Source organism: Heteronotia binoei, chromosome 5 (assembly GCF_032191835.1).
Source record: "Heteronotia binoei isolate CCM8104 ecotype False Entrance Well chromosome 5, APGP_CSIRO_Hbin_v1, whole genome shotgun sequence".
Classification (NCBI taxonomy): Eukaryota; Metazoa; Chordata; class Lepidosauria; order Squamata; family Gekkonidae; genus Heteronotia; species Heteronotia binoei.
In genome coordinates, this window is record NC_083227.1 from 628,541 (window position 1) to 652,187 (window position 23,647).

General features: G+C 48.1%; 2 protein-coding genes and 1 pseudogene across 2 annotated transcripts; 1 reads left to right on the forward strand and 2 right to left on the reverse strand.

The window, feature by feature from the left end:
• The first annotated feature begins 923 nt into the window (after positions 1-923).
• On the forward strand, positions 924-3,112 carry LOC132571029 (zinc finger protein 91-like). The gene has a single exon (XM_060237661.1). It carries the CDS (start codon positions 1,022-1,024, stop codon positions 3,110-3,112), a length of 2,091 nt encoding a protein of 696 aa, XP_060093644.1. The 5' UTR covers positions 924-1,021.
• An 81-nt stretch (positions 3,113-3,193) lies between these two features.
• Positions 3,194-10,721, reverse strand: LOC132571030 (zinc finger protein 135-like; annotated as a pseudogene).
• A 2,695-nt stretch (positions 10,722-13,416) lies between these two features.
• On the reverse strand, positions 13,417-21,901 carry LOC132571031 (neurotrophin receptor-interacting factor 1-like). The gene is made up of 5 exons (XM_060237662.1): positions 21,773-21,901; positions 15,840-15,896; positions 14,710-14,824; positions 13,788-13,864; positions 13,417-13,575 (listed from the first exon to the last, which is right to left on the reverse strand). Exons 1-5 carry the CDS (start codon positions 21,899-21,901, stop codon positions 13,417-13,419), a joined length of 537 nt encoding a protein of 178 aa, XP_060093645.1.
• Between the last annotated feature and the right edge of the window lie 1,746 nt (positions 21,902-23,647).

Sequence of the window (23,647 nt, forward strand, 5' to 3'; positions counted from 1 at the left end):
AACCTTATTAACCTGAATGGGAGCTCAAGAGCAAAGTTCTGTAAGAGTGGAAAGAAAGAAATCACCTCCTCCTTCCCTTGGTCACCCCTTTCTAATTTTTCCCGATCATCCTGGTGTGTGTTTAGATTAGGGGTGTCAAACTCATTTGTTACGTGGGCCGGACCTGATAGAAATGAGACCTTGTCAGGCCGGCCAAGTGTGTCATAAAATGTAATGCCAGGTAGCAGAGATATAAACTTAACACTCACTGGTCTTAAAGGTGCTTTCTTTGAATCTCTCCTGTGAGATCCAGGGAACTCGACAAAGGAAGCTGTGGCTCTTTCCTTCCTTCCCCAGGGGACCAGGAGCGGGAGGATTCTCAGCCAATAGAAAGGAGAGAGGCTTGGCTCAGTAACTCTGCTGTGCAATTGAGAGATGTTGATGTTTATGTTTGATTCAATTCATACCCCACCCTCCCCACCAAGATACTATCCCTCCTCCCCAAGGAAGGAGCCTCAGCCCATGGAGAAAATGGAGGCTTTGCTATGTAGCTCCCGGGCAGTTGAACAAGCCTGGCAAAGCAAGTTGTGCTGCAGAAGGAAGCGAGAGGGAGAAGAGAGCAGATGACAGCCAGTTGCTTGGGGGTCTGATAGGAGCCCTCTGGGGTTTGACACCCCTGGTTTAGGTATTGCTGAGGTTTTTGCAAGCCCTTGGCTCTGGTTATAGAAAGCACCATTGACTACTGACCTTACCTGCTAACTGGTATTTTGTAACTTTTTCATTCATATATGATTTTGGTCTCTCTTTTGCAGTTGCAGATGTGTTTGAGAAGGAATCAGGAGGGAGATTTGTGGGAAAAGACAACAACATACAAGTGGATGCACAATCTGGGGGTCAAGTGGTACCCGAGAGACATTGCAGAAAGAACAGGGAATGGAAACAGAAGCAAAGAAAAGAATTGGAGGCCTGTCAGAGCAGAAAGAAGCCTGAGGTCTCAGCCCAAGATGAAACACGGAAGAGAAAGAAAAGGTCTAATGGTACCATGAACCAGAAGGGGTCCAGCTGCCAATTCAGTGCTAAGACATCTCATAAAGTTCCAGCATTCTTGAAAAGGCATAAATGTGTGGAATGTGGGAAGTGCTTCCATTGGAGTAGTTCACTAACTGTCCATCAAAGGGTTCACACAGGGGAGAAGCCGTATAACTGCTTGGAGTGTGGAAAGTGCTTCTCTTATTATAGCAACCTAAAAGCACATCAAAATATTCATACTGGGGAGAAGCCATATAACTGCTTGGAGTGTGGAAAGTGCTTCTCTCAGATCAGCCAGCTAAGGAGACATCGAAAGTGTCACACAGGGGAGAAGCCATACAAATGTTCACAGTGTGGAAAGTGCTATTCCCAGATTAGCCATCTAAGAATACATCAAAAGAGTCATACTGGGGAGAAGCCATATAAATGCTTGGAGTGTGGAAAGTGTTTCTCTTGGAATGCTCAGCTAACTGCACATCAAAAGTTTCATACTGGGGAGAAGCCATATATATGTTTAGAATGTGGAAAGCGCTTTTCTCAGAGAAACAACCTAAGGATACATGAAAAGATTCATACTGGGGAAAAGCCATATAAATGCTTGAAGTGTGGAAAGTGCTTCTCTCAGAATGGCTCCCTAAAAGCACATCAAAAGATTCATACTGGGGAGAAGCCATATAAATGCTCTGAGTGTGGAATGTGCTTCTCCCAGAATGGCAACCTGACTGCCCATCAAAAGATTCATACTTGGGAGAAGCCATTCAAATGCTTGAAGTGTGGAAAGTGCTTCTCTCGGAATGACACCCTAAAAACACATCAAATGGTTCATACTGGGGAGAAGCCATTTAAATGCTTGGAGTGCGGAAAGTGCTTCTCCCAGACTGGCAGCTTGACTGCACATCAAACAATTCATACTGGGGAGAAGCCATTCAAATGCTTGGAGTGCGGAAAGTGCTTCTCTCGGAATGGCATCCTAAAAGCACATCAAAAGATTCATACTGGAGAAAAGCCATATAAATGCTTGGAGTGTGGAAAGTGCTTCTCTCGGAGTGACAACCTAAAAGAACATCAGAGGATTCATACTGGGGAGAAGCCATATATATGCACTGAGTGTGGAAAATGCTTCTCCCTCAATGGCAGCCTAATTGTACATCAGAAGGTTCATACTGGGGAGACACCATATAACTGCTTAGAGTGTGGAAAGGGATTCTCTCAGAGCAGCCACCTAAGGAGACATCGAAAGGTTCACACAGGGGAGAAGCCATACAAATGTTTAGAGTGTGGAAAATACTTTTCTCAGAGTAGCTACCTAAAGATACATCAAAAGTGTCATTCTGGGGAGAAGCCATATAAATGCTTAGAGTGTGAAAAGTGCTTCTCCCAGAATAACAGCCTAACTGCACATCAAAAGATTCATACCAAGGAAAAGCCATATAAATGCTGTGAGTGTGGAAAGTGCTTCTCCCACAATGGCAGCTTGAATGCACATCAAAAGATTCATACTGGGGAGAAGCCATTTAAATGCTTGGAGTGTGGAAAGTGCTTCTCTCGGAATGACAACTTAAAAGAACATCAAAAGATTCATACTGGGGAGAAGCCATATAAATGCTTGGAGTGTGGAAAGTGCTTCTCTCGGAATGACACCCTAAAAGCACATCAAAAGAGTCATACTGGGGAGAAGTCATATAAATGCTTGGAGTGCGGAAAGTTTTTTTCCCGGAATGACATCTTAAAAGCACATCAAAATATTCATACTGGGGAGAAGCCATATAAATGCGTGAAGTGTGGAAAGTGCTTCACCCAGGATAGCAGTTTAAGGTCACATCAAAATATTCATACTGGGGAGAAGCCATTTAAATGTTTGGAGTGTGGAAAGTGCTTTTCTCGGAATGACTTTTTAAAAGCACATCAAAATATTCATACTGGGGAGAAGCCATATAAATGCTTGGAGTGTGGAAAGTGCTTCTCCCAAAGTGGCCACCTAAGGTCACATCAAAAGATTCACACAGGGGAGAAGCCACATAAATGCTTGGAGTGTGGGAAGTGCTTCTCCCTTAATGGCAGCCTAAGAGCACATCAGAAGATTCATCGTGGGGACTTCTGGTGAGGAATGAGGGTGGGCTGAATTGAGGAACGACACGCACCAGTTTGGAGGAATCCCCCAGCTGTTGATTGATCTCTCTGGGTCTTAAGAGATGGTGAAAAGCTCGCTCCTTTTGTCCAGCGTCAGGAGCTCCCCGAGTTTTCCTACAGAGTCCTTGTTTTAGCTCAAGTCTAGAGCCCTGGAGATGTGAGATTTACGATCCAGCTCAGAGCCCTGCCAAAGTCTTTTTGGGGGGTGATGGGGAATGAAGCCTGTCCCTTCCTTCCATCCTAAACTTCGAAGGAATGCTCAACTGCTCTTGATAAGGAGTGACTTTCATCTCCAGCGAAGCAGCCCGTCTCTCAGACATGTCGGTGGGGAAAAATAAACCTCTCTCTTACAGCACTTTCCATGTAGTTGGTTTTCTCAGACTCTGGTGCAAGAAGTATTTTAACAAGAAAATGTTATTGAGGAATTCTGAAAACGAAATATTGGCTTACCTGAAGGTTTCTTCTCTTCGGTGGAGTGAAATCATCCAATTATTTTTCCCACCCTGAGAGGCTGTTGTTACGCCTACTTGAAAGGTTGGCTCTTTTTTCTTTTCTTCCCCTTTTGCATGGTTGGATTAATAAAGTTGTATTACTTGGTTAAGTTCCTTTTCTGTGTGGAGTTTTCAGTAGTTTGGGACTTGGCTATTCTATGTCTGGGAAGGACACTCCCCCCCCGCCCCACGATCTGGAAGGCATCCCAAAAGTTTGCACAGCCCTGCCTGGTGGGAGAGTGGGTGGGACCTAACCACTGTGGATGACTTCCCCCACCGGAGAAGAAGATGGTGATATTGGATTTATACTCCACCCTTCGCTCTGAATCTGAGTCTCAGAGCGGCTCACAATCTCCTTTATCTTCCTGCTCCACAACAGGCACCCTGTGAGGTGGGTGGGGCTGAGAGAGCTCTCGCAGAAGCTGCCCTTTCAAGGACTTGAAGATGGTGATCCTATCACCTCTCAGCCGCCTCCTCTCCAGGCTAAACATCCCCAGCTTCTTCAGCCTTTCCTCATAGGACTTGGTCTCCAGACCCCTCACCATCTTTGTCACCCTCCTCTGGACCCGTTCCAGCTTGTCTATATCCTTCTTAAAATGTGGTGCCCAAAACTGAACACAAGACTCCAGGTGAGGTCTTACCAGAGCAGAGCAAAGTGATACCATCACATCACGTGATCTGGACACTACTGTTGATACAGACCAAAATTGCATTTGCCTTTTTAGCCACCGCATCACACTGTTTACTCATGTTCAGCGTATGGTCCACTAAGACCTCAAGATCTCTGGAGACACTTATATACATGTTGTTAGGAAGACTTGGATGAGACACTCCTAGAACAGATTTCTTTGAACATAAAGAACCCTTTTTGTTTTTAGAATCTCTCACTAGCCTAAACTCATACTGAGCTTTAACTTTCCAAACTTTCTCTCTACAAGCAGTCATTATTTGTTTATATTCATCCTTGGTCATCTCCTTCCAGTTCATAATGAGTCTTTATATATAGAATCCTAGAGTTGGAAGGGACCTCCAGGGTCATCTAGTCCAACCCCCTGCACAATGCAGGAAACTCACAAACACCTCCCCCTAAATTCACAGGATCCTCATTGCTGTCAGGTGGCCATCTAGCTTCTGTTTCAAAACTTCCCAGGGAGAGCCCACCACCTCCCGAGGAGGAAGCCTCTTCCACTGAGGAACCGCTCTCAGGGTCAGGAATCCTAGAGTTGGAAGGGACCTCCAGGTTCATCTAGTCCAACCCCCTGCACAATGCAGGAAACTCACAAACACCTCCCCCTAAATATATATTTCTCAAGTCTTTTGAGAACTGCTTATGGAGTCACCTTGGCTTCTTTAGGCTTCTTCCATTTTTCTTCTCATAAGAATTGCTTGGGATTGTGCCTTCAATATTTGGCTTTTAAGAAACTTCCACCCCTCTTGAACCCCCATCAAAAATATTTCTGACCATGGGATTTTACCCAGCATAGTTTTCATAGTTCATAAAGTATGTTGAAGATTGCCTTTCTGAAGTCCAACCTATACATCTTGACTATGTACAGCTTTTCCCTTCCCCAATTCCAAAATTACGTAGTCACAACTACCCAGGGTGCCCACCAGAGCCGGATCTAGGGGAGGGCAAGAGGGGCTGCCTGCCCCCGGCACCATCGGGGGTGTGCGTGTGTGCCAAATTGCCCCCCCCTACGTTTTTTTCCTCCCTGGGTCTGTGTGTACAGATCCAGGGAGCAGAAAGTCATGGCATCGCTCCTTGAAACTGAGGAGGGTGCAAATGCAGCAGACCGGGGGAGAAAGCGAGGGCATCCCAGCGGTGTCCTCGAAGCCGAGGGCAAACACCGCTCCCCCCCTTTCTCCTCCTTGGGTCTGTGTGCATTCCTGGCAGCCCAGTGGCACCTTAAGACCAACAAAGTTGCGACAGGATAAAAGCCGGAACGAGCCGGAATGGGCATCAAACAATGTAGACTGTCACGAAAAACACTGGGATGCATCAGAGACACTCCAGAACACACCTGTTCCGGCCCATTCCGGGATGTTCTAGAGGCATTTTGGCCCGGAACGGGGTAATAAGGATGTGCGAGTTCCGCTTTTTCTGTTCTAGAATATTGTGATGCATCCCAGTGTTTTTTGTGGCAGCTAACATTAACCGTTTTCGCATACAGCTCACCTCGGAGTGACGACCCTCTTCACTGCACAGCATCTGGTCGGATTTCCCACCATCTGCGCCGGAGGAGCAGTTAGAGCCGCGGCTTCTGCACCGCAAATGGAAATCGCTAAAACCCAGTTTCCGTTTGCGACGCAGTTTCCGTTTGCGGGCTGTTCCGGCTTTTACCCTGTCCCTCATTTGACAGGCAATGTCTTTGCAAAGGTCCCATTGAAGGAAGTGCCTTGCCCAAACAGAAGAATACTCCCTCTACGCTGTGGAGTCTCGTGAGCAAACATTCTACTTTGTGATCTACTAGCGATAAAGCGGTGAGCTCCTGCATCAATTAGTTTGCTCTGGGGCCATTTTTCCTGAGCTAAGACAAAACTGTGTGAGCTGAAGGCTAAAAAACTGTGAGCTAGCTCACGCTAACTCAGCTTGGAGGGGACACATTACATAACTGAAGCAAAGCATGAGCTCTTCTACAGTGGTGTAATTACATAGTCCTGTGCATACTTACAAGGCTAAGTACCACTACATTAATTTACTGATTGATTGATTGATTCAACTTAATGAATCGCCCTATCCCAGCTAGTGCCGGGCTCTGGGCAATGTACAACAATAGATAACAAATATATACATTTAGAATTGATTTAGGGGAGGGACGGTGGCTCAGTGGTAGAGCATCTGCTTGGTAAGTAGAAGGTCCCAGGTTCAATCCCCGGCATCTCCAACCAAACAGGGTCCAGGCAAGGAGGTGTGAAAAACCTCAGCTTGAGACCCTGGAGAGCCATGAATGGGGCTGTGGCTCAGTGGTAGAGCATCTGCTTGGGAAGCAGAAGGTCCCAGGTTCAATCCCCGGCATCTCCAACCAAACAGGGTCCAGGCAAGGAGGTGTGAAGAACCTCCGCTTGAGACCCTGGAGAGCCATGAATGGGGCTGTGGCTCAGTGGTAGACCATCTGCTTGGTGAGCAGAAGGTCCCAGGTTCAATCCCCGGCATCTCCAACTCAAAAGGGTCCAGGCAAGTAGGTGTGAAAAACCTCAGCTTGAGACCCTGGAGAGCTGCTGCCAGTCTGAGTAGACAAGACTGACTTTGATGGACCAAAGGTCTGATTCAGTAGAAGGCCGCTTCATATGTCCATATGTTCATACAGTTATTCCATCGTCACTGAAAAAGCCAAAGAACAAATAATTCATTCGTTTGTTGTTTTTTTCCTCTGGAGTTAGTTTTATTATACGTCTATATTTTAAAAATTGCTCATATACATCTCTCTCTCTCTCGACAGCCTGGTGGATGGATATATATATACATATATACAAAGAAAAAACATAAGGGGCGCCATTTTTTACTCCCCCCCCCTCAAAAATATGTAGATCTGGCCGTGAAATGACCAGAGACAGAATGACAGATTCATACATCATGTAACTTTCCTTGTGCCGAAATACATTTATTCTAGACCCCCCCCCGCAATAAAAAGCCCCCCTTGCACAGTGGAACAAAGCTGAGGGCTAAGACGGTTGCCACCCTCCAGGCGGGGCCTGAAGCTCTCCCGGAATCACAGCTGGCTTCTGGCTGAAAGAGATCTGCCCCCCCCCCCCAGTGGAGAGAATGGCTGTCTTGGGATGGGGGGGGGGACCTCTGTGGCCTTCTTCCCCTCTCAAGTCACCCCCCCCCTCAAAGTGGGCCTTTCCCGGAACCCCCCCTTGCCCAAATGTGCAGCAACTTAACCAGAGTTGTCCCCCCCCCCGTGAAAATGATGACCCCTCCTCCTTCCTTCCCAAGATCTCGAGGCTGACTTCCCCCCCCTGTGCCTTACTTCTGAGGAGACCTCCCAGGAAGCTCTTGCTGCTGCTTCTTTGCAGCCCCCTCCTTTGCCCTGCAAATGCAAACCCTGCCCTCGCCCCCCCCCCCCATTGCCCGGGCTCCGGTGCTGCAGCGGAAGGGAAAAGGCGACCCCCCCTCCAGGAAAAGCTGCAGCCCGGTCCTGGGCAACTCAGTGGGCTCCTCGGGAGTAACTCTGCTGCAGGGGGGCTGGTTTTAAAAGGGGGCTCCTTTGGAAACGGAGGAGGGTCAGATGCATCCCTTTCTCTGCGCCCCCCCCCCCGCCTTGGAGAGAAAAGGCTGCCGGAGCCCCCCCCCCCCCAGCCAGCCAGAAAGTGGCCCCTCCGGGCTGGGGGAGTTTGGGCCAATATCCTTGGGGGGGGGGGAGGCAGAGCCTGGGGGCTTCCGGGAAAGGGATCTGCCCCCCCTCCCAGGGCTTCTTGCCCCCTCCCTGCAAGAGACTCTCCTTCGCTTGCAGCCCCCCCCCCCCCCGAGAGAGAAAGCAGGGGGGGGGAATCTCCGCCTGGAAGGAGGGGAGAGGCTGGGGGGGGACTCGGGGGGGGGCTCTTCCGTGGGCCAGAGAGGCTGACCCCATGCATGCCCCCTCCGGGCTGGGGGTGGTGGAAGGGCTGCCCCTTCGTCCAGGAGGAGGGCGGGAAAGGAAGGGACTCCTCCTCCTGGGGGGCTGTGCAAACCAGAGCATCACCCCAGCAGAGCAGTGGGGGAGGGAGGCCTCCATCCATCCATCCACCCCCCTGCCAGAGGCTCAGAAATTACATCTGCAAGCTCTTTTAGAACCCTTGGATGCAATTTTTCTGGCCCTGAGGACTTAGTTTCATTTAAGGAAACTAGGTGTTTATGTACTACCCCTATACTGATCCTAGGTTGGAACTTCATACCCTCCATATATGTTCTGTTTTTGCCATGTTCAGCACCGTTTCCCTCAAAAGAGAAGACTGAGGACAAGTAAGAATTGAGCAGTTCCGCCCTTTCTTCATTACCTGTTACAATTTCACTTTCTTGCCCTCGCAATGGGCCTACCGTGTCCTTGCTCTTTTTCTTACTCTGAACATAAGAAAAGAACCCTTTTTTGTTGTTTTTAGCATCTTTGGCCAGCCTAAGCTCATACTAAGCTTTAGCTTTCCTAACTTTTTCTCTACAAGCACTGGTGATTTGATTATATTCATCCTTGGTAATAAGGCCCTCCTTCCATTTCCTAAAGGAGTCTTTTTTATTTCTCGAGTCTTTAGAGAGCCCTTTATGGAGCCACTTCGGCTTCTTTAGGCTTTTTCCATTTTTTCTTCTCATAGGAATATGAGTCTCTTACCACACTCCAAGCTTTCAAAGTGTTTCTCTGCTGTGTGGGTTCTTTGATGGTCTTGAAGATGGCTACTCCGACTAAATCTCTTTCCACACTCTGAGCATTCAAAAGGTTTTTCCCCTGTGTGTGGTTTTTTTGTGCTTTTGAAGGTGTGAATTCACACTAAATCTCTTTCCACAGTCTTAGCATTCAAAAGGTCTCTCCCCTGTGTGGGTTCTCTGATGGTCTTGAAGATGGCCATTTGTACTGAATCTCTTTCCACACAATGAGCATTCAAAAGGATTTTTCCATGTGAGGGTTCTCTGATGCTCTTGAAGATGACCACTTGTAATTAATCTCTTCCTACACTCTGAACATTCAAAAAGTTTCTCACCTTTGGGGGTTCTCTGATGTTGGTGAAGATTGCCACTCCAACTGAGTCTCTTTCCACACACTGAGCATTCAAAAGGTTTCTCACCTGTGTGGAATCTTTGATGCCATTGAAGACTGCCACTCTGACTGAATCTCTTTCCACACTCTGAGCATTCAAATGGTTTCTCCCCTGTGTGTGTTCTCTGATGCACTTGAAGATGGCCACTCTGGCAATCTCTTACCACAGTCTGAGGATTCAAAAGGTTTCTCACCTGTGTGGGATCTTTGATGACATTGAAGACTGCCACTCTGACTGAATCTCTTTCCACACTCTGAGCATTCAAATGGTTTCTCCCCTGTGTGTGTTCTCTGATGCACTTGAAGATGGCCACTCTGGCAATCTCTTACCACAGTCTGAGGATTCAAAAGGTTTCTCACCTGTGTGGGATCTTTGATGACATTGAAGACTGCCACTCTGACTGAATCTCTTTCCACACTCTGGGCATTCAAACGGTTTATCACCTGTGTGGGATCTTTGATGCCGTTGAAGATTGGAACGCAGACTGAATCTCTTTCCACACTCTGAGCATTCAAATGGTTTCTCTTCTGTGTGGGTTTTCTGATGGCGTTTAAGATTTCTCCTGTCACTGAATCTCTTTCCACACTCTGAGCATTCAAAAGGTTTTTCACTTCTGTGGGATGTCTGATGCCGTTGAAGATCACCACTCTGACTGCATCTCTTTCCACACTCTGGGCATTCAAACGGTTTCTCACCTGTGTGGGATCTTTGATGCCGTTGAAGACGGTCACTCTGACTGAATCTCTTTCCACACTCTGAGCATTCAAATGGTTTCTCTTCAGTGTGGGTTTTCTGATGGCGTTTAAGATTTCTCCTGTCACTGAATCTCTTTCCACACTCTGAGCATTCAAAAGGTTTTTCACTGCTGTGGGATCTTTGATGCCGTTGAAGACTGCCACTCTGACTGAATCTCTTTCCACACTCTGAGCATTCAAATGGTTTCTCTCCTGTGTGGGATCTTTGATGCCGTTGAAGACGGTTATTCTGACTGAATCTCTTTCCACACTCTGAGCATTCAAAAGGTTTTTCACTTTGGTGGGATCTTTGATGCCACTGAAGACTACCACTCTGACTGAATCTCTTTCCACACTCTAAGCATTCAAATGGTTTCTCACCTGTGTGGGATCTTTGATGCCTTTGAAGACTACCACTCCGACTGAATCTCTTTCCACACTCTAAGCATTCAAAAGGTTTCTCACCTGTGTGGGTTCTCTGATGCCAATGAAGACTATCATTCCGACTGTATCTCTTTCCACACTCTGAGCATTCAAAAAGTTTCTTGCCTCTGTGGGTTTTCTGATGTTGGTGAAGATGGCCACTCTGACTGAATCTCTTTCCACATTCTGAGCATTCAAAAGGTTTCTCACCTGTGTGGGATCTTTGATGCCGTTGAAGTCCGCCACTCTGACGGAATCTCTTTCCACACTCTGAGCATTCAAAAGGTTTCTCCCCTGTGTGGGTTCTTTGATGATACTGAAGACTGCCACACTGACTGAATCTCTTTCCACACTCTGAGCATTCAAATGGTTTCTCACCTGTGTGGGTTCTCTGATGCTGTTGAAGATTGCCATTGCTACTGAATCTCTTTCCACACTCTGAGCATTCAAAACGGTTATCATCTTTGCATATTCTTTGCTGTTGGAGATTTCTACTCTGATTGAATTTCTTTCCACACCGTGGAGGTTTCTCTCCTCTGTGTATTCTTTGCTTCACAGGAAACTGTGATCTATATTTGAAGTACTTTCCACACTGAATGGTTTTACTTGTCTTCATTACATTGTGCTTTGGAAAATGTATCTTACGCTTTCTTCCATCACTCTCCTTAACCCAACAGCTGTCTTTCCTTCTCTTAGGTGTGCTTTTATCCCTGATGTTTCCTCTTATGTCTTCATTATTAACTCTGTCTGGCAATTGCTGATGAAGTTCCTCACCCTCCTCATTCCTCTGACCATCCTCTGCTGGAATAATGGGAGAGAGAGAGAGTGTTAGCAGCTGGTAGGGAAAGTAACATCCAAATTCATCTATTTGACTGCAGTAGGAAAGGACTGACGGCCCTTTATTTATTTATTCATTCATTCATTCATTCTATTAGTGTCCCGCCCTCCCCGCCGAAGCAGACACTGGGTGGCTCACATTAAAAGGTCACAAGACCAATATTATTAGATAAAAATATAAATACAGGTACATCATAAATAAAACAATTAGATAAAACAATGGTAGGTGCTTATAGATCAAATATATTGATGTATTAAAATGTATTAAAGATGGCAGATACTTCCAACTCCATCGGTGTTTAGATTTTATTGTTCAAGTATTTCTGCTGGATGTCCTATAAGAAAAAGATCCCCAGTCACAGTATGGTGTTCGGAGTGGGCCAGATGGATTAGTTTCTGCCTTCCTGTTGCTGTTGATTTTAATTCAAAAATGCCTGGCGGAAGAGCACCGTTTTGCAGGCCCTTTGGCCTCGTCCAGCTAGGCTGACCTTAACAACCCCCCACCTCTCCCCAGAATACTGAGGATTTAAGGACACCACGGCCTTTCAAGAGCCACAGCTGAGGTCTTGCCCAGAAGGAGCTTCTGAAGCTCCAGATTCCAGGCCCAAGAAGGCCTCCCTCCTGCCTCACCCAGCAGGTTTTATTATTCTACCAAACTAAGAGTTGCTTAGAAGTGAAGCAGAAAAGTCCCTGGGCATTCCTTGCTTGTTGCCTTGAGATAACTGCGAAGGAAACCCACTCTCTGCCAGCTCACTTGGGAAGGGAATCCTCTCTGCAGATTCTCTGGAGGAACTCTCGAGCCTTTCTCTGGAGACAGGGCTGTTGTCTCTCTCCACCATAGTCTTTCTGAGTTCTCTCGGGGAGAGAGGGAGAATTCTTAAAGGAGAGAAATCCACGCAGGAGTAACATGTCTCCCAGAAGGACAGAAACCTGGTCAAGATCAAAGCCCACAATCCCAACCAGTATAAGGGGGGAGGGATCATTTCCAGATCACAGCATAGGATGCAGATTCAGATCTGCACTAGAACATGCACAGAGTGCCCAGCACATCGCACTGACTCTGTCTTAACACACATGAACCAGTATCACCCTCTTTCTTGGGTGGCCAAAGGCCGCAGTCATCATCAGCCTTCCAGCACAAAGGAAGATGCGATTCCCTATTGAGCCAAAGCCATTCACTGAGCATTTTACAGTAGAAAAGTGGATTTTCATTAGCAGGAACTAGGAAACGCAAGGAAGGCCACGTACACTTCGAACGATAAACAATTTTCGTACCTCCGGACAGGCTTCCTAGTCTATAAGGTCCAGAAGACACTGCAAAGTATAAGTTGTGATTAGTGCACGTTTTTGGAACCGAGCCGAATATCTAAGACAAAGGGCCTGAAAGATACACCTGGCAATATACACATTCTGGAAAACCAGAAGGTTGCACCCTAATGCCAGGGAGCAGACATCGGGGTGCAGAGCAAGGGGTTCCAAAGGAATTATCCCATCCTGGGGGGATTCCTCTATCCAAGAATAGAGGGGAGGACCCCCTGGACTAATGAAATGTAACAAAATGCCAGAAGCGAGAACTTTGGAACCAAACATCACCCTTCTCCCTTATGTTAAGCGTGGCAGCTTTGTTATTAGAAAGGTATAAAATATTATGTTTTGTGCAGGAAACCTTGAGGAAATTCAGGGACTACGGATGTTTGTTGGTACAGAGAGACAAGCGTTTTCCTCCTGCTTATCAATACGCAGTAAAAGATCTACGGATCACCCCTCTTAGAACTCTGGCTGTTGAGTCTCTGAATGGGGCTGGGGACTCAACTCCTGACACAAGAGCTTTGTGCAACAGCAGTCAGACCATCCAGGGGAAAGGAGTGTTGAAAAGGCAGACCACAGAGAGATGAGGATCTGGCCCCTTCATCCCACCTTTGCCTCAGGCCAGGACACTTTCTCCAGCTTGGGTGATGGCCACAACACTGGCTTCACTTCCCCCTGGGCAAGTAGCGGGACAGGACTCAAAATGGTGTATTTGTTATTCAGTGTTTTGACACAAGCCTCATCACAATGGCAGCAACTCACACCTCTGGCACCGAAGAAAGATCCTTACCCAGAGAGGCCACATTCCCGTAGTTCTCCAGCATGACTTCCCAGTAGAGAACTCTTTGTCCTGGATCCAGCAGGGCCCACTCAGCCTCAGAGAGAGAGACGGACACCTCCTCAAAGGAAAAGGGGCCCTGGAAGAAAAAGCAGATCCCTCCTCTTCAGAGGTCACGCCAGGCAGAGACTGCACAAGGGAGGGATTGTCTGGGAAGGTGCAGGATGTGTGGCTGGGGGTGGGTAGAGGGAGTGGCCTCCAGAGCCTCTCTCACCTGCTAGAGACTGCAGGAGCAGAAGCCCCTCTAAGAAGGAAAGGAGTCCCAGGCTGTCCCCTGCTCAGATCCCCTACCTGGCCTGAAGGCGCAGCAGCCGTTTCCACACCTCTGAAAAGACGACACCTCAACAGCATCTCTCCACTGCCTGTTCCTGAGACAAAGGAGGAAAGAAGGGTGTTTTCCAGGACTGTCTGTTCCACTTGCAGGTTTCAACCCTGCTTCACACACCCGCTTCTCAGGGGTGCAAAACCTCAATCTGTCTACACTTAACAATCTTCTAAATACTTTTTACTAAATTCTGGGAGAGGCAGAAGAGAAGTAACAGGGACCTGTGAGCCTCGGGGATTACAAAAGCTGACAACGTAATTCAGACTTCTGGGAGACCCGTGTCAGGTCGGGGGGGGGGGTGCGGAAGAGGGGTGGAAATAATGCTGAGTGACACGTCACTGTCACGTTTGGCCCAGATGTGACTTGAGCACATCTGGAGAGTCAAGGGTAATATGGATGAATTTTCAGGCAGTATCTACAAACAGCTTTTCAGACAGATGCAACAGCACAACATCAGATCTGCCCCAAGCCCCACCCCAGAGCCCCTGGGGGGAGCCAGGCCACACCCGGTCCCCCCACCCCAGTATCCTGCTTCCCACAGAGGCCCACCAGATGCCCCTATAAGAACTGTTATAGAAGCCAAATTTGTCCCATATTATTGGCCCCAAGAAGGTGTTTTCCAGAGCTCTGCCGCACAGAAGGTGGAAGGTCTTTTTCCTCATTGGGTAGAACTGAAGGAGGGTGAGAGATGAACATTTTTGTTTATGTGAAGAACTGCCTTCCATGAACTTTTCAAATCCCCTTTGAGAGCTATCACAGTTGGTGGACATGGAGTGCCACAAATTCATTCTGTGTTCTGTGAAGAAGAGTTTAATTATTTCCCCTGACCTGAACTGTCTACCCATTTACAGGGTGCCCCAATCACACCCAGGCACAAAAGGCCCTTACCACAGGAGAGGGCATCTTGGGCACGCTCCATGGCCTGCGCCTTCTGCCCTTGCTCCAAGGAAGCTCCTTCCGCCTCAGGGAATGTAGGCTCTTTCTTCACAGATGAGGCCCACATCTGAAAGAGCAGGGAGGGGGGGGGGTTAAGAGATGGGATGGAAAAGAGACCAAGGATTGGATCCTGCCCCACTCCCAGACTCTGCACCCTTCCAGCAGCAGACCTGATGGTGAGTTATCTGGAGGGAGAAGAAATTCTCTAGAAAAAGCGGCGAGGGAGGGAGGGAGGGAGGGAGGGAGGGAGGGAGGGAGGGAGGAAGGAAGGAAGGAAGGAAGGAAGGAAGGAAGGAAGGAAGGAAGGAAGGAAGGAAGGAAGGAAGGAAGGAAGGAAGGAAGGAAGGAAGGAAGGAAGGAAGGAAGGAAGGAAGGAAGGAAGGAAGGAAGGAAGGAAGGAAGGAAGGAAGGAAGGAAGGAATTTTTCCCCTGCTCTTCGCTTTTAGTGTCAGAGCAGTTTAGTAATCTCCTTCCCTTCCTCTCCCCACAACAGACACCCTGAGAGGTAGGTTAGGAGGCTGTTACATCTCCCACTTGGATGATTAACACTTAAGACAAATATCTGGCAGGGAACCTTTAGGATAAGGTCAGCTATTGTTGCTTGAATCAGACACACCTGGAGGGAATCCCCTCACCTGTCCTGCCTGCCTCTTCTCCTCTGCCTGGCTCAGGAGGAAACCTTCGGCCAGGGCCACCGCCTGCGAACTGGTCTCCGGCCCACATCCTCTGACCCAGCCCTGCATTTCCTGGGGCAGGAGAGTCAGGAACTGCTCCAGGATCACCAGGTCCACGATCTGCTTCTTGGTGTGCCTCTCCGGCTCCAGCCACTGGCTGCAAAGTCCATGGAGCTGGCTGCAAACCTCTCGGGGCCCATCAGACTCATGGTAGCTGAATTGCCGGAAACGCTGGCGATATTCCTCTGAGATCGCCGGGAGCTGATTACAGACCTCTGGCTCAGGGCTTTCCCAGAATCCAACACCACTCCCAGCTAGGGTAGGTTTGGGGCCTTTGCTTTCTCTCTTGCCCGTTCCAGGTCCTTCTGGGTCCTGCTCTTCCATCTCCTGCCCCTTCTCTTGAGTCACCTCCGTCTGTGGAAAGATGCCTTCGTTCACTTGTCTCTGAAGAGGAAAGGCTTCTCTCTGGGGGAAGGAGAGAGACAGGCAGTAACATCTCACAAAAATAAATGAGAATGGACACACACTAGCAAAGCCCACAAACCTTCATATGCTCCGGGGACAGATTACAATTGCCCAGGTGGAGATTAAAAAGGGGGGGCTTCTTTTGGTCTGTAAGGTAAAGGTAGTCCCCTGTGGAAGCACCAGTTGTTTCCAACTCTGGGATGACGTCGCATCATAACGTTTTCACGGCAGACTTTTTATGGGGTGGTTTGCCATTGCCTTCCCCAGTCATCTACACTTTCCACCCAACAAGCTGGGGACTCATTTTACTAACCTCAGAAGGATGGAAGGCTGAGTCAACCTGGAGCTGGCTACCTGAACCAGCTTCCGCTGGGATCAAACTCAGGGCGTGAGCAGAGAGCTTGGACTGAAGTACTGCAGCCGACCACTTTGCTATAGAAAAAAAGGGAAGTAGCAGAAATGGACCATCTATCAGTGAGATTAAAGGAAGCGAATGTTCAATTGTGTAAAGATACATGGCAACCGTTGTATGTCTGGTTAAAAATGATGTGAAAACAAAGGTTTTGGTAAAGAGGGCAAGATAAATATGTGAAATAAGAACAAGATGGGGAAAGTTTTGGAAACGTACACAATATGATAGGAAATTTGAATGCTAGATTAATAGTAAATGTATTATACTACGATATGCATTAATCTGGATGTATAGCACAGATGTCTAGACTAATTTAGTTCCACCACTATTCTCCAGTATATGTCAGGCTCTGTAACTCTATCATAATAAAAATTACAGAATACTAACCAAATGGACTCTTCACACTAACCCAAAGCCTTTTGTTGTACTTTAGCTAGCATGCGTATCAAAGGGGGGGACGTTTGAAGTGTTAACTTTGTTTAGGTTGTAAAAGGAGCAAATGAATGCGACCGTTAGTAGATACTGCGGTCGGCCAGCATCTTCCCAGAGGCAAAGAGATAAGCGGAAGCTCTCGTGTGAAAGTTGGCACCTTCACTCCCTGCTGTTTTGAGAATAGTGGCTTTGTTTAGATATTGCTTTGATGTAGATTCCATAAGACTAAGAGACACCCAGTCCCAGGTATTAGTCTCAACTTTTGTATCCAGCTATGAGTTTCCAATAAAGTATACATTGTTTCAATGAATACTGCTTTGAGTCTCCATCTCCTGACAGTATGCTGATATGTTTTGTTTTGTGATTGTACTATTTTTGTTTGTTTGCATGGTATTACGTCTGTATTGTTTTCGGTTGGTTGTATAGTGCTGGTTGGTTATATAGTGTTTTGTATTGTACGTTTTGAATTAATAAATCTATAAAATCGCTTAAAAGAAAAAAAGGGGACTCCTTGAATATAAATATAACTATCAAAACATTTATATGTAACAGGCAAAAACCTTTTGGCCTCTACTTCTGAGTAGACTCTGCTCCTAAGTAATCTAAGATGAAAACATTAATGTGCACAAAAGGCACTTCAATATTCCCAGTCTGCACTAAAATGAATTCAAACCGCCTGCAGAAAAACCAACCAGAGTGCACACAGGCACTTAATGAAGGTTAAGAGTCTGCTATTGACTCCTAAACCAAAACCATGAGAAAACAGCCTGTAATGAATTCTTGCATCCAGACTGCACACAGATACTTGAAGAAACAAATCATCCCCCTTCACAGTCTTGCACGTTCAGTCCACTGTTTTTTCAGCGAGGTGCAGGATAAAGAATTTAGTCCATCCACAGAAAGCCAGTCCACGTTATCTGGTGTCAAACGTTTTGTTGCGTTTTTCAAGACTGATGGCTTTTAAGCGGAACCCAGAAATCCTTCTCTTCCTCACCCTTCAGGGCTACCAAGTGTGCCTGGAGATCTGCCCACCCAAAGCCGCACCGGTGCTCTGCTGGTGTAGGGCAAAGGTTAATCTGGCGCTGGCATAGACTGGGATTGTTCTCGGGGTGGGGTTTGCTTGGGGATGGGGTTCAGTCCCCTTCCTGAGGCCTCTCCCAGTGAGGGCACCAGGGCTGCTGGGAGGAAGAGGACTGGGGGAGGTGAGAGACTCTGCAGAATGCACAAGGTTGCCAACTCCAGGTTAGGAAATTCCTGGCAATTATGGGGGGGGGGCTGGTGCCTGGGGAGGGGAGGGGGGCATCGAGCCCACCCCCCAAAGCAGCCACTTCCTGCCCTCAGACTGATCTCTGGAGTTGTAATTTGAGATGCTCTCCAGCCCCTCCCTGGACACTGGCAACACCACATCAGAGGGATGGGAGGACCAGTCAAAATGTTTGGCATTCTGGCCACCCAGTCAGCATGAAGGAGTCGCCATCAGTCCTCCTACCCACCAAAAGGCAAGTTTTGTATTCCTGCTGGCAGCCCCCTTAGCAGGACCTGAACCCGCCTCCCCTCAGTTTTCTCCCTGTTGTGTTGCTGGGTGGGGGGGACCTTTCCCTCTCCCCCTTGGCAAAAGATGTCTTTCTCTCCACCCAAACCCCGCTGCAGGAGGGAGAATTTGGGGTTGTGTTACAGCTGCCCCTGCCAAGTGAGTTGTGGCGGGAGGGGGCAGGGATGATGTGGCTGCAGCAGCCGTGTGTGTTCTCTTCCGGTGTGTTGAGTGTGCACAACACCGCTGTGGGGGGGGGGGTACTTGGACTCACAGCTGTGGCCCTCCTTGGGGCGTCTACATCTTTCATGCCACAATCCTCACAGCGATGTGTGCCCGTGTGCAACTGGTTCCTGGGTCTGAGGGAGGCTGATGCCAGGGGGTGTGGCCACCCCAGCATGCCCCTCCCCTCTCTGCCAGTCAGAGGGGAGCCCCCTGCTGCAGTCTTCCCTGGCAGTGCCAGCTCTATGGTCCCTGGCAGCACAGCTTGCCCACTTTTCCTCTCCTCCGCAGGGCAGCCCCCAGCCCCACACTAGGCCCCCATCTGGGTCTCAGGAGGGGGCTGTGGCTGATTCCATTGCAGAGAGGAGCTGTGTTTCCTCTAAGCTGCAAAGTCTTGTGAGCAAAAATTCTACTTTGTGAGCTACTGGCATTAAAGCTGTGAGCTATTGCGTGAGCTATTGTGTCTTGGGGGCATTTTTCCTGAGCTAAGGCAGGAATGTGTGAGCTGGAGGCTTAAAACCTGTGAGGGAGCTCACACCAACTCAGTTTAGAGGGAACACTGGGCAGGAGTCCGTCCCCCCCCCCGTGCCCCTTTTTCACCGAAGCCCAGCATTTTTGGGGAGGGGGAGGGGGGCTGCCCATTTTAAAATGCCCAGAGACAGAATGTCAGATTCATACATGGAATTTTGCTTGTGCTGAAAGGCACTGATTTTAGATCCCCCCCACCCAAAAAGAAATCCCCCCTACCCAGTGGAACAAAACTGGTGTCTAAGAGAGTGGCACTCTTGTGTATTCTATTGCAGCCCGTTCAAAAGCGGGGGCTCTGGGCTGGGGAAGTCGCTGGACTCTTGCACTTCTGATCCAGACTTTGGCAGAAGAGTGTTGATAGTTTCTTCTCTTACAACCCTCTGGCTGCAAGAGATCAGCCCCCACCCCACATCAGAAAACGACCGTCCTGGGGGGGGTGTGTGTGTGTTGGGGGGGGGGCTCTCTGGCCTTCCTCCCCTCTCAAGTCCCCCCCCCCCCCGGGCACAAACTTTTCCCTCCCCCCCGCCCAAATGTCCAGCAACTTCCCCAGAGTTGCCCCCCCACCGCTGAAAATGATAACCCCCTCCCCTCCCTCCCTTGCAAGATCTCGAGGCTGCCCCCCCCCGGTGCCTTACTTCTGAGTAGACCTCCCGGGAAGATCTTGCTGCAGCTGCTTCTTTGCAGCCCCCTCCTCCGCCCTGCAAATGCAAACCCCTCCCTCGGCCAACCCCCAGGAAATGCGCCTTCCTCCCCCTCCCCGCCCCATTGCACGGCCTCTCTAGCCGGCAGCTCGGCTCTTTTAACCCTTTGGGTGCTGCAGAGGAAGGGAAAAGGCGACCCGTGCGCAACTCAGTGGGGCTCCTCGGGAGTAACTCTGCTGCAGGGGACTGCGCATTTGCAAACAGACGAGGGTCAGATGATCCATCCCTTTCTCTGCCCCCCTGCAGCCAGCCAGAAAGTGGCCCCCCTGGGCTGGGGGAGTTTGGGCCAATATTGGGGGGGGGGGGGATTGTTTGCAGTAATTAGCCTTGTGCTTTTGTGAACAGCTTTTTGGCAAACCGCCCCTAAAAAGTCTGCCGTGAAAACGTTGTGAAAGCGACGTCACCCCAGTTTGGGAAACGACTGGTGCTTTGCACAGGGGACCTTTCTTTCCCTATTTGCATGGCTTCCTCTTTCATGGCGCAGCGCCTTCTGTACAATGCCACAAACCTCCCTTCCTAAAACAAAGCAATAGACAAGTGCACCTTTAAGACCAACTAAGTTTTCAGACAAAACGGGAATGGCAAGCAGCAGTACTTAATATAAGTGGGCAGTGTGGAATCCTGGGAATGTTTTCTGCAGATTAAAAGAATCACCAATCGGGATCTCTGTTTGGTTTTTTCTTGTTCAGTAGCACAGTCAAGTCTGACTCTTTGCGACCCCATGGGCAAAGTCAGCCAGGCCCTCCTGAAGTCTGCTCAAATTCGTGTTTGTTACATCAGTAACGCTGTCCAGCCATCTCCTCTTTTGCCGCCCCCTTCTTCTTTGGCCTTCTGTCTTTCCCAGCATCAGGGTCTTCTCCAGGGAGGGCTCCCTCCTCATTGGGTGGCCAAAATATTTGAGCTTCAGCTTCAGCATCTGACCTTCCAGGGAACAGTCTGGGTGGATTTCCCTTAGGACTGACTGATTGGATCTCCTTGCAGTCCAAGGGACTCTCAAGAGTCTTCTCCAGCACCACAACTCAAAAGCATCTATTCTTCTGCGCTCAGCCTTCCTTATGGTCCAGCTCTCACAGCCATACGTTACTACTGGGAATACCATCGCTTTGACTATATGGACTTTTGATGGCAGGGTGATGTCCCTACTTTTTATTATACTGCCCAGGTTCACCATAGCTGTCCTCCCAAGGAGCAAATGTCTTTTAATTTCATGGCTACAGTCACCATCTGCAGTGATCTTGGATCCCAGAAATGTGAAGTCTGTCACTACTTCCATATCTTCCCCTTCTATTTGCCACGGTGTGATGGGGCCCGATGCCTTTCTCCCTTTCTCACAACACAAGAACTCGTGGGCATTCAATGAAATTGCTGAGTAGTCAGGTTAAAACGGATAAAAGGAAGTACTTCTTCACCCAAAGAGTGATTAACATGTGGAATTCAGTGCCACAGGAGGTGGTGGTAGCTACAAGCATAGACAGCTTCAAGAGGGTTAGATAAAAATATGGAGCAGAGGTCCATCAGTGGCTATTAGCCACAGTGTGTATATATATGTGTGTGATAGAATAAATAAGGTTTATTAATTCAATGAAAGAGGAGATATAAAACCTAAAGAGGCCCCCACCCTTCCCCAGTTTTTGGCAGTTGAAGCTCTGTGTGTTTTTCTCTGCTACTGGCTTCCTGCCTCCCTCGATGTGGTTTTGTGGTTATGCCATTTCCTACTGCAGTCTCTTAGCAACCCTTTAGTTTTAGGTTTAGAGTTAAAACTTCCTTTTCTGTTTTCTGTTCTTTATACATTGCCTTTCTAGCCAGCATAAGTGACCTTTTTCTGTTTTTCATGAATTAAGCAAGCCAAACTGTTTTTCATGAATTAACATTTCATGAGAAATGTTTTTCATGAATTAAGCAAGCCAAACTGTTATAAATCTATGATATTTAGCATGAAGAGTAGGGTAAGATATGGTACAAACAATTAGCCACTAGGGCAAAATTAGTTTTAGAGCTGTATACTCAGAACTGGGAACTTCAAAGAAAACACATTACTCCTTTCTCACACCCAGAGAGACAGTTGTTTGTTCCCAGGCTCCTTATTTCCCCTCAAGGAGGAATAAGCCCCGCTGTCTTTCTCTGGCCTGCCGGCTCCAAACGGCACCTGCAGATGAGTGGTTTGTGAGTGGTTATCCATCACCCTTCAGTGGTTAGTGCTTGTTTGAAATGCAGAATCACAGGGTTAGTAAAGTTCACAATATGGAGTCGGTTGTGCTAACATGGCTTGTACCGAACTTGGTATATTATTGGCAGTCAGTACAGACCCCGGAGCCCTGGCTGAATGGGCCAATGGCCTGATCCAACATGGCTTCTCTTATGTTCTTATGTGACATAGAGTGTTGGACTGGATGGGCCATTGGCCTGATCCAACAGGGCTTCTCTTCTGTTCTTATGTGACACAGAGTGATGGACAAGATAGGCCATTGGCCTGATCTAACATGGCTTCTCTTATGTAATTATGTGTCACAGAGTGTTGGACTGGAAGGGCCAATGGCCTGATCCAATATGGCTTCTCTTCTGTTCTTATGTGACACAGAGTGTTGGACTGGATGGGCCAATGGCCTCATACAACATGGCTTCTCTTATGTTCTTATGTGACACAGAGTGTTGGACTGGATGGGCCAATGGCCTCATCCAACATGGCTTCTCTTATGTGACACAGAGTGTTGGACTGGATGGGCCATTGGCCTGATACAACAGGGCTTCTCTTATGTTCCTATGTGACAGAGTGTTGGACTGGATGGGCCAATGGCCTGCTCCAACATGGCTTCTCTTCCGTTCTTTTATGACACAGAGTGTTGGACTGGAGGGGCCATTGGCCTGCTCCAACATGGCTTCTCTTATGTTCTTCTGTGACACAAAGTGTTGGACTGGATGGGCCATTGGCCTGCTCCAACATGGCTTCTCTTCTGTTCCTATGTGACACAGAGTGTTGGACTGGATGGGCCACTGGCCTGTGACAACAGGTCTTCTCTTCTGTTCTTATTCATTAGAAGAAGAACAATAAGATGATATTGGATTTATATCCTGCCCTCCACTCCAAAGAGTCTCAGAGCGGCACACAATCTCCTTTACCTTCCTCTCCCACAACAGACACCATGTGAGGTGGGTGGGGATGGAGAGGGCTCTCACAGCAGCTGCCCTTTCATAAGAACATAAGAGAAGCCATGTTAGATCAGGCCAATGGCCCATCCAGTCCAATACTATGTGTCACACAGTGGCAAAATTTTTTTATATATATATATATACATACACTGTGGCTAATAGCCACTGACGGACCTCTGCTCCATATTTTTATCTAAACCCCTCTTGAAGGTGGCTATGCTTGTGGCCGCCACCACCTCTTGTGGCAGTGAATTCCACATGTTAATCACCCTTTGGGTGAAGAAGGACTTCCTTTTATCCGTTTAATCCTGTCTGCTCAGCAATTTCATCAAATGCGCACGAGTTCTTGTATTGTGAGAAAGGGAGAAAAGTACTTCTTTCTCTACTTTCTCCATTCCATGCATTATCTTGTAAACCTCTATCATGTCACCCCGCAGTCGATGTTTCTCCAAGCTAAAGAGTCCCAAGCGTTTCAACCTTTCTTCATAGGTAAAGTGTTCCTTTTTGGACTTTCTCCAATGCTATAATATCCTTTTTGAGGTGCAGCGACCAGAACTTCACACAGTACTCCAAATGAGACCACACCATCGATTTATACAGGGGCATTATGATACTGGCTGATTTGTTTTCTGTTCCCTTCCTAATAATTCTCAGCATGGCGTTGGCCTTTTTTACTGCAAACGCACACTGTCTTGACATTTTCAGTGAGTTATCTACCATGACCCTTAGATCTCTCTCTTGGTCAGTCTCTGCCAGTTCACATCCCATCAACTTGTAT